The following is a 12,962-nucleotide window of genomic DNA, read 5'->3' on the forward strand; positions in this document are numbered from 1 at the left end:
CATGAATGATGGGAGTGGGTTCGAACCTTTAGAGTCAGTAAAACGAAAGGCTCACGCAATTACTATAATGAAACTAGTGTGTGAAAAAATAAACTAACAAACAATGTCGTTTTTGTTCAAAAAAAAAAAAAACAAACAATGTCGTTTTACTTCATGGTCCATGTTGTTACATGGACCATGGTTCATAGTAAAATTGTGCAAAAGCAGGCATTCCAAGGCCCAAATATGGCCCAAAAAAGGTAAGCTTGCAAGCCCAGATCCGAAGTTGAGGTATGCCAGTAATCTCAGTCCCAAAATGATTTTTTTTTTTTTTTTTTTTGTTTGGAATAACAGTCCCAAAATGATTAGATAATTCAAATGTTGAAGCCCAGACCCGAATTGATATTTATACCCTTCTCGCCTTCTGTACTGTGTAAACCCCTTAGCCTTCTCCGATCGAATCTTCTTACACAATCTTCATCTCCGACATGCCTCCCAAGAAGAAGGAATCAGAAGGCATTGCTTTGCTTTCCATCTATGGCGACGAGGACGACGAGATGGATGATTACCTAGACGATGAAAGCGATGAAGATGAGGATCAGATCCAAAACGACGCGGAGAACGAGCTCGGCGAAGACGACGATATGAGAATCGCGGGCTCGGATTCGGGCAAGAGTGCATCTCCATCTCCGTTACCACAACAGCAGCGGCGGAATCGTCGAGTGGGAGTGGATAATCTTACGCCTGGTAAGATTTCAAATTTTGGGGGTTCTGCTACTACCACACCGCACCTCTCTTTCGCTTCCCCGCCGCAGTGGCAACAACAAGGTGTTGCTTCCGAGGCGGCTGTGAGTAGAAGTAGACTTACGATTGTCGATTATGCCCACGATGAGGTCGCCATGTCTCCTGAAGCTGAGGTACCCTCTATATTACAGTGCATTGATACATAAATTCTATATAACATGTATATATTGATTTTTAATTTAAAATTTTTAAATTTATATTGGTTATTATCAGTGTATACATAGAATTGGGGATTCCAAGTTGAAGCGAAGATACGATTTTCTTTGTGTTTTTTTTGAAAGTCAAACAGACATTAGGTAGGGCTGAAATGCTGAATGCACTGTTCTAAAGTACTCAAAAGCTTGTGACTTTAGAAGAGATTGCTCATATTTTTTACTCTGTATTTATTTATTAATATACTTTTTGCCTTTGGATTGTAGGAAGGAGAAATCATGATTAGTGGTCAATCACAGGATGCAGAGGAACTACAAACTGTTAACGGTATGTATGCATTGCTACTAAAGTGTTTTGATATTGCTTTCCTTAGATTTCTACTGAGCTTTCATAATCTCTATTTGCCCCGTTTTTTCCCCACTTATCATAGGGGTTGCTCTTTTCAATATGAAGTGAGCACCCAAGTTTTTAAATAACTTAATAGCTCCAACTCCATATTGCCCATATGTATTATCATAAATTTGCAATTTGTTACACCCTTACTAAAAGCCTAAAGAAATAATGGTTGTTTCATTGATACGGAGGGCTACAGAGATTTCTTGTTATGTTCTTATTCAAAATGGTTTGTGCTAAACTTGTTCCTACCTTTTCATTATTTGATCTATCACATGTGACATGCCAGATAATATATTTTCTTTTTCTTTTTTTAATTTTTTTCTCCTTGTTGCTCTATTTGCATTTTAGTAAATGAAGTAAAAATTGAGTTAAGCTAGTGAGTTGCTTTCAAATTTGAACCCATAGAATAGTTGTTTCAACATAATATTCTAACTGGAAACTGTTAACAGTGTATGCCTTGTTATTTAAGGATGCCTTGTTATTTAAAGGTCATTGATGCTGCAGTATGTTATTTTAGAACTGTTATTTACATTTTTTTTGTGTTCATTCAGACTTATGTGTGTGGAAGGAGTTTAACAAATTTATTATTCGTAAGCTATGTTAGGTCAGACACTCAGACATGTATTATGCGTTTGCATAAATATCCTTTGACGAAGAATTACCTATTTTAGCTATACCATTAGAAGATAAATCCATAATGTGAAATTCTGTTTCAAAATAAGTGCTTTGTTTTTAGGAACAAAATCTTGAAAGTTAATGATATTTCCTTTCTTTTTCCTTTTAGCTGAATCACAAGTTAAAAGTCCACCGGGCACTCTTTGGGGCCATACACCAAGTGTTCAAACACCTCAAACTCAATCATTGGAGACAAGTGCTGATGAAGCTGAAGATGTTGATATGGTTCCTGCAGAAGAAAAAGGGGAAGATACACTAGATAAGTTTCTTCCACCACCACCTAAGGCCAAGTGCTCTGATGAATTGCAAGTAAGTGAAGTAAGAGTAGCACGATATTGACGTACCTTCAAGCAATAATGAAACCTGATGTTCTTAGGACTGTTTATTCATGCAATCACTTGTAGATGCTGATGTTTGTGGATTATTTAAATGATGTGTTTATGACTCTGTCTTGCCCATTTGTGTGATGAAGCCTTTCCACTATCCTAAAAATGGTGCTTTTGGTGTTCAAACGGTACCAATTTCCGATTGTTATAATGTTATCCAGATTTGGGGAAATTCTGGGTTGTACTGAAATAGACAAGTTGGCATGGCAAAGGTCGAAAGAATGAATTTATTATGTGTGTGTGAATTTATTTGTTTAAAGTTGAGGGGATAAAAAGAAAATCTCAAAAAAGGGGGAATTAGTAAAGTCTTAACTGTTGCACTTGTATTGAAGTCTAAGTCATCCTGTGTTGCTTGTCCTCTCTCAGTCCGCACCTCAAATTATATGAGTTCTACCTTTATTTTATTGATTTATTGTGTTGTTTATTCTATTATGATATCACTTAGCTTTCTATTTGAAGTCCTTGTGACTATGCTAAATATTCTCTTTATTCCTTTATCTATTTTACAGGAAAAGATTATTAGGTTTCTTGCACTAAAGAAAACTACTGGCAGAAGCTTTAATGCAGAAGTGCGAAATAGAAAGGACTATAGAAACCCTGATTTCTTGCGGCATGCAGTGCAATATCAAGGCATTGATGAGATAGGGTCCTGCTTCAGTACTGATGTATTTGACCCACATGGATATGATAAATGTGACTTCTATGATGAAATAGGTTGTTAGCAAGCTCCATTTTTTTCTTCCTTCTATCAAGTATCAACTGAATGTCTCAATTGCTAATTTGTGTCCTTGGGTGTTTTCCATTTCCTTAATGAAGCTAAGTGCCTGCTTGTCTTTTGTACAGAGGCTGATATGAGGCGTGAAATGGAGAGGAAGGAACAAGAAAGGCGGAACAGTCAAAAAGTTGACTTCATTTCTGGAGGAACACAGCCTGGAGCTGTTACTATGCAGAAACCCAACCTGCCAATTCCAGGTTTTAGTCATTTTCATATTGTAACTCTCTTCTTTGTTTGCATCATTCACAGTGATAGTAATTTGTTGTTGATCCTTTTTCTGGTATGTTTTACTGGTCCAGGTCTTGTAGCTGGTAGTGGATTGAGTGCAGCACCAACTTCTGTCGATGCTATACCTCGGGACAGCAGACAGAACAAAAAGTCTAAGTGGGATAAGGTTTTCATCTGTTCATTATTCTACAGATTCATTTAAACGTACAAAAAATTATTTTAACATATGATCTATCTTATTTGTGTTGTATGTTTGTAGGTGGATGTTGATCGAAGGGATACAATATCTGCTGTTGGTGCACATGCAGCACTGTTATCTGCTGCAAATGCTGGTAGTGGATATGCTGCTTTTGCGTAAGTTTCATCTATATAAGATTCCACCCTTCCTCAAATGTAGTGTTTCTTATGATTGCATGGTTCTTTTTTATTACTCCTTTCCATGCGTCAAGTTCTTTAGCTTTTCATCCTTGATATTCAAGGCTGAGTGCTGTTTTAAATTATTTTGCCACGGCCTCAAGTGTATTGTTGGAGTTACTGAAAATAGCTATAGTAATGACCAATTGGAACATGGAAGTACATCTCACAGATTGATATTGATTTGCTCTTTTGGGATTGATAACATTTGTTGAGGAAAAGTGAATTGTGGTTAAATAACAAACTTCTTGTTCTACTGTCTAGGCTATACCACACTCTTTTACTGCTTCTAAACTTGTTAGTTCTCCACTTTCTTAGTTGCAAAAATGAGTATCTTATAAAGAGTATGCCTTAATTGCTCCTTGATGATTCCATTTTTGTTCATTTTATGGAAATATTTTTATTTTTCAGTTACTCGGGTTCTGGCAAACTTGCAGAATTTCGCTAAAAATTTGGTTCTCCCTTTGTTTCCAGGCAACAAAAACGGAAGGAAGCAGAAGAGAAGCGATCTAGTGACAAGAAGTTGGATAGAAGATCTTGACAATTCAATTCTGCACCAATGTATTCAGAAGACACACTTGAAAGATGTATTATGTCAATACTGATCCCCAACACAACAATCCTTATCTTATGATTTGTGCCTGGAAATGAGATGTACATATTGTCAGCCATATGTGAGAAGGTTTTGAAGTGAAATACATAAATGTGATCTTCGAAACTCTTCCTCTTAGCTTTAGTTTATCCTCTGTTTTGAATGTAGAAGATTTTGAGTATGACTTAAGTTTAATCTTGAATGGTGTTAATGCCAAGTTTAATCATCGAGTTTAATAGTTTTTAAAAATTTAATTCCTGACAAATAATTTTGTAGACATTTGTTATATTGTCGACTATTTAGTCATCATTGTAGAATGTTGGCAATCATTAATGGTCGCCGCTGTAGAATGTTGGCAATCAATCATTCTATATCATACTCCCTCCGTTCCATTTTGGTTGTCTGGTTCGTTTAACGAGGCTTGACTGAAGTTATTTTTAATCTAATTTTTCATAATATTAAGTTTATTATTAATATATAAAATTTATATATTTAGAAACTACATCAAAAGTACTATTAAACACAAAAAATTAAATTTAAAAATAATAAAAAATTACTAACGAAAATAAGCAATGAAGAAACGAAAATAAGCAATGAAGAAAGAGTTGGTTTGACCAATGAATAGTAAATAGGACAGGTAAAATGGGACAGAGGGAGTACATATTAATGAAAAACAAACAGGATTTTTAGTTGTCCTTCAAATTTCTCACATTGAAAAATAGAAAAAAACATATATAATTTATAACGACATGGAGTTAAACTAACTAATTGATAATAGGACAAAAATAACTAATTGATAATATGATTTTGTCCTAGTAGCCAGTGACTCACTTAGAGTTGTTTTCCATTAGTCACAATGTGCTATTTGTTTCTTTTACTTTTGAGAAAAATAACACTTTTTCTTCTTAAATTTTATACTTATAGCACAAACTTTTCATCAATTATTAATGTATCCACATTAATTAACTCCTTTTTTTTTGGAGTACTATTGATTCTGTTACAATATAGTATCCTCGTTCATAGCTACTTTCTCAACCAAATGAAGCACTTTGGAGTACTATTGATTCTGTTACAATGTAGCAACTCACCTAGTTTAATCACCATGAGAATGGTATTAGAACTTAGTGGTAGCTAATGTCTATGAGAGTGGCATTGGCATTGACGATTCCCTCACTTCATTGTTTAACATTGTTTAGCCTAGAAACCTCAGAACATCAAAGTAGCATTTGTGCATTGCTATTTGATTTAAATCATCTTCTTTATCATTATTTATTTCTCAAATCAATTACTTGTTTTATCATTCTCTCATGCAAACAAATATATCAATTCAGTTAGTTTTCAAACACTTTATGATGTCGTGCTTTCAAGGTTGTTCGTGTTCGTTTGTTAAGGTTTTTGGAGTGTTTGTGTTCATGTTCATTTGTTAAACGTTCATTAGTTTTTATTAACGTTTACGAACACGTTCACGAACGTATTCATTAACGTTAACGAACATGCCGGCTTGTTAACAAGCATGTTCACAAATGTGTTCGTTAACATTAACGAACGCGTTCACGTACTTGTTTTTTTACAAGCACGTTCACAAACATGTTCATTAACGTTTTTGAACGCTTAATAACCAAACATATGCCCATGTTCACAATTCGTTCGTGAACAAGAAATAATCTATGTTCACGAACAATAATCAAACAAGTTACACAACTACAAAACTAATACAAATGAATAAGTCCAATCGTAACATCTAATTAATACCAAAATGAAAATACAAGTCTCATATAAAGAAAAAAGAAACACACACACAAATAGTTTCTTAACATTACAAGCCAAACACATCAAACTTAACACACACAAAAAAGAAAATTCATTGCCGAACACATTCATCTTGTCCAGGCCAGTTGTCCAACAAACTTAACAACAAATTTCAAAGAACAAATAAACACACAAATACAATATCAAAGTGGCATATTAGCATCAACAGTATGTAATTGTTGCTGCTACTATAAACACCTTACTGCTGCTAAACAATATTGTTGCTGCCCATGTAAAAAGATTTGCTCGCCAAACAAATTGCTACTACTGCAACCTGCCGGGAACCGAGCAAAAATTGTTAGGCGTGCAAACAATGGTAAATCGATTCAATGACAATGTAACAATATATGTGTAAAAATTGAAAAATAATGAAATTAAGAGGTAACTGAGAATCAAAAATCACTTACAACTATATAGAGCATGCAAGTTGACGTTTAATCTTTTGTAAAGCTGCAACCACTTCCTTCATGCACATTCTTTCTGCTGGAGATTCTAAACAGCAACTCAAGGCCAATTCCATGATACATGAAAAACACTTGATTTTTTCACTCGAGGGTTCTTCATCTTGGGCAAGTAAATTTGCATCAATTATATCAATTACTCTGTTAGGCATTGAGTTTTTAACCCAAATCTTTAGGCTTAGATTTTCAGAAAAAATCTCATTGCTAGGCTTTGTCCTTGTGAAAGTTTCCATCAATAAGATGCCATAACTGTAGACGTCGCATTTTGTTGACACTATGCCTTCCGATCCATACTCTGTAGCAAATATTTAAAGAAAATGAAATTAAGCATGAGGAAATTAAAGAAAACATAAACACTCTAAGGATAAAAGAATCTTCGCCTGGTGCAATGTAACCCAATGTAGCAAGGGTCTTTGTGTATGCAATGCTATCATCACTACCCAACAACTTTGCGATTCCAAAATCACCAACATGACCAACCATGTCCTCATCTAGGAGAATATTACTTGGCTTCAGATCACAATGAACCACAGGTTTTGGATAACCATAGTGAAGATATTCAAGTGCATATGCAACATCAATCATTATGTTCAATCTTTGAGTGATGTCCAAGAAACGGTCTTGGGTATACAACCAGTCATCAAGGTTCCCCTTTGGCATGTACTCAAGAATCAAGGCTATAAAATTTGGGTTGGAGCAATAGCCTAACAGTTTAACAAGATTTCGATGATGAATGTCAAACATTATCTTGCATTCAACAATAAAGCTTTCGAATGCATCTTCCAATTGCACATTAAACACCTTTATGGCCAAAACTGTTCCATCTTCAAGAATCCCTCTATACACTGTGCCAAAACTCCCAGCACCAATCACATTCCTCTCATTATATCCATCTGTTGCATGTAAAAGTGTATAGTATGATACTCTCTCCACCTCTTTAACACGTAACAATTCTTCATTCTTTGATAGCTTCTTTTTTCTCCAAAAAGTAATCAACACAACTCCCCCCACCAAAGCTAGGATAAGGCTTGTAATTCCCAACGCCATCAAAATATATCGAAGAATTCTTTTTGCCTTAGACCTTTGAACTACACTTTTATGGCAAGGTGGAACTCCAAACCTGGCATCTCCGCACAATGCTTCATTGGATAGAAAGGATAAGCTTGTGAAGTTTTTGAAAGGACCATTTGATGGAATTTCACCACTTAAGCTATTGAAAGAGACATTGAAATGGTGAAGATATCTAATTGCCTGCAAGGAAACTGGAATTGAACCACTGAGATTGTTATGTGACAAGTCTAGTGATTCCAAGCTTAACATCCCATCTATTGACTGTGGAATTTGTCCATGTATTTGGTTTTGTGCCAAAGAAAGGTTTATCAAATTTTGTAAGCTTCCTATTGTGCTGGGAATGATGCCAGATAAGTTATTGCTTGACAAATCTAGAATATATAAAACATCTAGATTTTCAATTTCGAAAGGCAGTGCTCCACTAAAGGAATTATAAGATAGGTTGAGTGTCAAGAGGCTTTTCATGTTCCAAAGGTTTGAAGGTATTATACCACTCATTCTATTTGAATCAAGGTGGATATACCGTAGAGAAGTAACATTCCCCAAGCAGTCTGGGATGGGACCTGAAATTCTATTTTTGCTCAAGTAAATTGCTCCTAGATTCGGCACCTTACAAAGAGTCCTACTTAGTGGACCACTTAATTTGTTTTCAACCAGATTCAAACGTTCGAGCCCATGTAAGCTTTGTAATGTGTTTGGAATTGTTCCACTCAAGTGATTAGCAGACATTGCTATGGTTTCTAGGCCAGTTAGATTGCCAATTTCATGTGGGATGGTGCCGTACAACCCTAAATTCTCTGCATAAAAATTTTGTAGAGTGGAAGAAAAATTCCCAATGGATCTGGGAAGAGTGCCATGTAGACTATTACCACCCACATCTAGCGATTTCAACTTTCTACATTTTGTTAGAGAAGTAATGAAGCTCAATTCTGGAGAGGAATTGGAAGGATCAGATGCTAATTTATTTTCATCCATTCCAAGAACTTGGAGAAGGCAAAGGTTTTCAAGAGAGTTTGGAATGGAGCCACTGAAACGGTTAACACCGAGAGATAAAATAGAGAGTTGGGAACAATTTGCAATTGAATGAGGAATGACTCCACTTAATACATTCTTGTATAAAAGAAGATATTGAAGGTTGGTTTGTGCAGAGCACATAGTTGAAGGAATACTACCCGAAAGATGATTATTTGCCAGACTAATTCCACGCAATTTAGTAACGTTGAAGATCCCTTCAGGTATAGTACCACTTAGATTATTAACATTAAAACCAACGAATTCCAATTTAGAAAGGTAGCTAACTTCTCTAGGTATCATACCTGTTACATATCACAACATATATACATACAGTTAAACATTTGAATTTTAAAAATTCCTTTTGGAACATTAATTGGCTTTTTAATTAAATATACCTGTGAAGTAGTTTTCATAAAGCATTAACGATTGAAGAGAAGATAAATTTCCAATCTCTCTAGGTATGGATCCCATGAGCTTGTTTGTCGACAATGACAAGATTTGAAATGATGACATGTTAGAAATAAACTTTGGTATATAGCCTATAATCTGGTTTCCTTCTGCGGCAAATGTCTTCAAATTATGGAGATTACCCAATTCATTTGGAATTGTTCCTATGAAACAATAAATTAAATAAATTAAATACCACTTCTCAAGTTGAGGTCATGTAAAATATATAATTTGTGACTTTAGTGACAATTTATACCTTCGCTCCTTTTAGATGTATCTAGAAAAACGATAGCGGAAGAGGGTAAAAAGTATTGACTATCGAAGTTAATTTAAGAAATATAATTAATTCAATATAGAGAAATATGTATGGAATAATACCTGTTAAATTGTTGCCACCAATAATTAGTTTCTGAAGCATCTCCAACTTGCCAAGCTCTTTAGGTATCAACCCATCAAACATATTGTATGACAAACTCAATGCTCTAAGTTTCGAACATGCAGATAAATTTGCCGGAATTGGACCATTAAAGCCATTCAGATATAAGCAAAGCACTTTAAGATTTGGAAGTTGATGGCATATGTTTGGGGGAAGAATACTTGACAAACTATTATTTGAAAAATCAATATGTTCAAGTGCAGAGATGTTGAAGATTGAGTTTGGAATTGCACCCGTAAGGTGATTACGATGTGTATCTATCACCTTTAAGTTTCGAAGATTTCCGAGTTGTTGAGGAATCTCTCCAATGAAATTATTATTGCTCATGTTGAGGAAAGACAAAAAGGAGAGATTTACCAAGGAGGTCGGAAATTTGCCTAGCAAACTCATATTTGAAATATCCAACGCCACCACCCTATGGTGTTGCGAGTCACAGTGAACTCCAACCCAATGACAGATAGAAGTGGCAGTAGACCAGTTGGTGGCCAAGATATTGTTTGGATCATGTAAAGTGAGTTGGGCTTTGAGAGACAAAAGAACAGATAGATCAGTGCTAATGTTTCCAGTACACTGAACAAAGCAAATTGAGCTGGAATGGATGATGAAGATGGCAAAAAGAAACAAGTAAGAATAAAGGGTAGCCATGGAGATCTAATGAATTGAATAGGTGTGGATAGGACTTTTCCTGGTAATCCTAATGAGCTACGAGTTGAGGTATAAATAACAGGAAGCGATGGCATAAACATTCTGGTTTATAGTTTGGAGGACAGTTCGTTGAGGTCTTCCTAGCTAGTCTTTGCCTTTCCTAATAATTGAAGTGAATGATTGCAAGCATACAGTTGAATTTGATTGTTTTTTCTTTTTTTTTTTTCTTTTTTTTTTTTTTTCACATTTTTTTTGGTGGAGCAATCCTAATCAAATAGGTCAGGTTATGGATTTAATACTCACAAGGTTACAAGTTCGACATCCCGTAGGAACGATTTATTGTTTACCCCTTGTAGACCTTTGCCCTTACCCACAAAGCGGAATTTAGTGGTGTACATATATGCACCTTTAAATAGTGATTGTGAATTTCTCATGTCACTTAAAATATTTTTTTTTAAATAAAAATTAGAAATATATGTAGTATTAGTGTATTACTATTTATATCGTGTTTCGGGGTGTTGACAATGACTTACTTAATTTGTTCATAACAAGTCAAAAAGGTAAAGGGAACATAGAAAAATGCTAGCCATCGTTTACAGTAGACACCATGACATTATTTGGGGAGTTATATTACGTATACTCCAAAATTTTACTCTTACTATACTCTCTAGACAAATAAAGATTAGCAATTTTTGTGATTCATGTTATGTGATTGAATTGTACTATGAGCTAGTGTAATGGCATGATGATAGGTCTAGTTGTGTACTTAATTGGTTGTTTGTATTGACTCTTGTATGGTTATTAGTTGTGGTCAAATTATGGAAGAGGTACATCACAAAATATTGTCACTATGAGAATAGAGCAATACCATAGTCACACATCTCACTAATCCAACTAACCTTTGAAAAGATGGGGTTGGAAGGAGATCAAATCAGATGCGATCACTAATATAAGGGCAAATATAATACTTTTGAGAAAAAATGTAATACTTTTAAATCGAAATGTAAAAGTATTGTATTTTCAATTAAAAGTATTACATTTACCCTAATAAGTAACAAAATTTTTATTCCTAATTAGTATTACATTTGAGCATATAAGTATGTCATTTGTGTATATAAGTGTTACATTTGCATCTTGACCCGACCCGACCCGTCTCATGGTGAGACGGTCTCACACAAGTTTTTGCCTTGTCAAAATACATTAAGATATGAAGTTAATTTTATTATTTAGAATTAATATTCACTATTAAAAATAATATTTTCATAAAGCAAGTGAAACTTTAACAATGTATATTGATTATAAACGACAAAAAACCTCATAAAAAGAGTTTGCTAGTGAATTTTTTATAATAATATAACAAGAGGGACTAAAAGTGTAACATAATGAACATTTAAGGGACTAAATCTATTCAAATCAATTAACAGAGATCAAATTTCTAAAATAATTCAGGAGCCAAAATTGTTATTTTCTCTACTTCTTATTAAGAAATCCAAAAGGTAGAATAGTAAACTTTCCGGTTGTTATGCCATGGACCCAGGTCCACCTTGCAAAGTGGATCTGGATCCTTATTCACAATTTTAGAACACTATATTCACAATTACAGAACTATATACTCACAATTACAGAATTCTATATTCACAATTTCATAACTCTATATTCAACGGCATAACACAATATTTGAATCTATATAAAAAATTGTGAATATAAAATTCAAAAACTGTGAATATTGTGTAATGTAATTTTATATATGAGATTTAAAATTGTGAACATAAGTTCTAAAATCGTTAACATATAATTGTGTGAACATAGACCGTAGCATAATTTGCCTAAACTTTCTGCACCATTTTCTAAAGTTCACTTTAAATTTCCATTTACTTGAAACTCGTTGTTCTTGAATTGGATCAAATTAGAACCATTGATTGAAAAAAAAAAATATTAATTTATAGTTTTTTTTTTTTTTTTAAATTCCCTTTTTCTCCCTGTTTAGTTGGTTGGACAGAAGATATTGCACATACATTCACATTGCTTATATGCTTTCCCATTTCTCAGTTTTTCTTTCAACTGTTTTTTTTTTTTTTTTTGAAAGGATTCTTTCAACTGTTAAAATTACGTGTTCTTTACTTCTGATTTACACTTTTTTTTTTTCTAACAATAAAGTTAGTTTTCATACAACTTTATTTAATTTATGTTTGTTTTTAGTTGGGTGTAAAGTGTAAACAAATTTTAAATTTTAACTTAAACAACTTTCCTATCTCTTCTTATTTTCGTCATTGACGGATCCCAACTTTTTCATTTCTTATTAATTTAATAATTACTGTCTTGGCTTCCTTGACAGGGTCCTCTGGAAAGCAAACAAAAGTTATTGTATTTTTCTTCGTGCAAACAAAAGTTTGTATTAAGTATGTTTTTGCTACTGATATTCATTTTTTTTTTTTTTTTTGGTTTTATTAAGAGTTCAAATTATTGAACGGGTGAGTCTAAATAGCACGTCATAGACAATTCCATAATATATCGGATAAGGAGCAATACTCCCTCCAGTACTGATAACAGTGCAAGCATGTTGGAGGAACAGTTATGTTGGGTTTTTTGTGGAGAAATCACGAACTGAAAAAACAAGAATGGAATGTATGTGTTTATAAAACACAAGTTAATTTAGGCTGGCGAAGAATTTGCAAAA

At 34.0% G+C, this 12,962-nt stretch overlaps 2 protein-coding genes across 2 annotated transcripts; one reads left to right on the forward strand and one right to left on the reverse strand.

Moving 5' to 3' along the window:
* Positions 1-397: 397 nt before the first annotated feature.
* Positions 398-4,638, forward strand: LOC116033624 (SAP30-binding protein). Its single transcript, XM_031276380.1, has 8 exons — positions 398-896; positions 1,203-1,263; positions 2,117-2,316; positions 2,903-3,107; positions 3,237-3,365; positions 3,468-3,562; positions 3,656-3,750; positions 4,285-4,638. The coding sequence occupies exons 1-8, from the start codon at positions 468-470 to the stop codon at positions 4,349-4,351; spliced, it is 1,281 nt and encodes a 426-aa protein (XP_031132240.1). The 5' UTR covers positions 398-467; the 3' UTR covers positions 4,352-4,638.
* A 1,486-nt stretch (positions 4,639-6,124) lies between these two features.
* LOC116032044 (LRR receptor-like serine/threonine-protein kinase FLS2) lies at positions 6,125-10,343 on the reverse strand. The gene is made up of 4 exons (XM_031274432.1): positions 9,583-10,343; positions 9,153-9,368; positions 6,619-9,059; positions 6,125-6,485 (listed from the first exon to the last, which is right to left on the reverse strand). The coding sequence occupies exons 1-3, from the start codon at positions 10,283-10,285 to the stop codon at positions 6,877-6,879; spliced, it is 3,102 nt and encodes a 1,033-aa protein (XP_031130292.1). The 5' UTR covers positions 10,286-10,343; the 3' UTR covers positions 6,125-6,485; positions 6,619-6,876.
* Positions 10,344-12,962: the final 2,619 nt, after the last annotated feature.

The sequence above is a fragment of the Ipomoea triloba genome, chromosome 10 (assembly GCF_003576645.1).
Source record: "Ipomoea triloba cultivar NCNSP0323 chromosome 10, ASM357664v1".
In the NCBI taxonomy this organism is placed as follows: Eukaryota; Viridiplantae; Streptophyta; class Magnoliopsida; order Solanales; family Convolvulaceae; genus Ipomoea; species Ipomoea triloba.

Bases quoted from the DNA above. Each gene is read 5' to 3' on its own strand.
- LOC116032044 (XM_031274432.1), bottom strand. From the start codon at position 10,285: ATGGCTACCCTTTATTCTTACTTGTTTCTTTTTGCCATCTTCATCATC. The intron at 9,369-9,582 runs GTATTATTCCAT...ATTGTTTCATAG, and splicing joins TGGTGGCAACAATTTAACAG to GAACAATTCCAAATGAATTG. The intron at 9,060-9,152 runs GTATATTTAATT...GATATGTAACAG, and splicing joins TTATGAAAACTACTTCACAG to GTATGATACCTAGAGAAGTT.
- LOC116033624 (XM_031276380.1), top strand. From the start codon at position 468: ATGCCTCCCAAGAAGAAGGAATCAGAAGGCATTGCTTTGCTTTCCATC. The intron at 1,264-2,116 runs GTATGTATGCAT...TTTTCCTTTTAG, and splicing joins GGAACTACAAACTGTTAACG to CTGAATCACAAGTTAAAAGT. The intron at 3,366-3,467 runs GTTTTAGTCATT...TTACTGGTCCAG, and splicing joins ACCCAACCTGCCAATTCCAG to GTCTTGTAGCTGGTAGTGGA.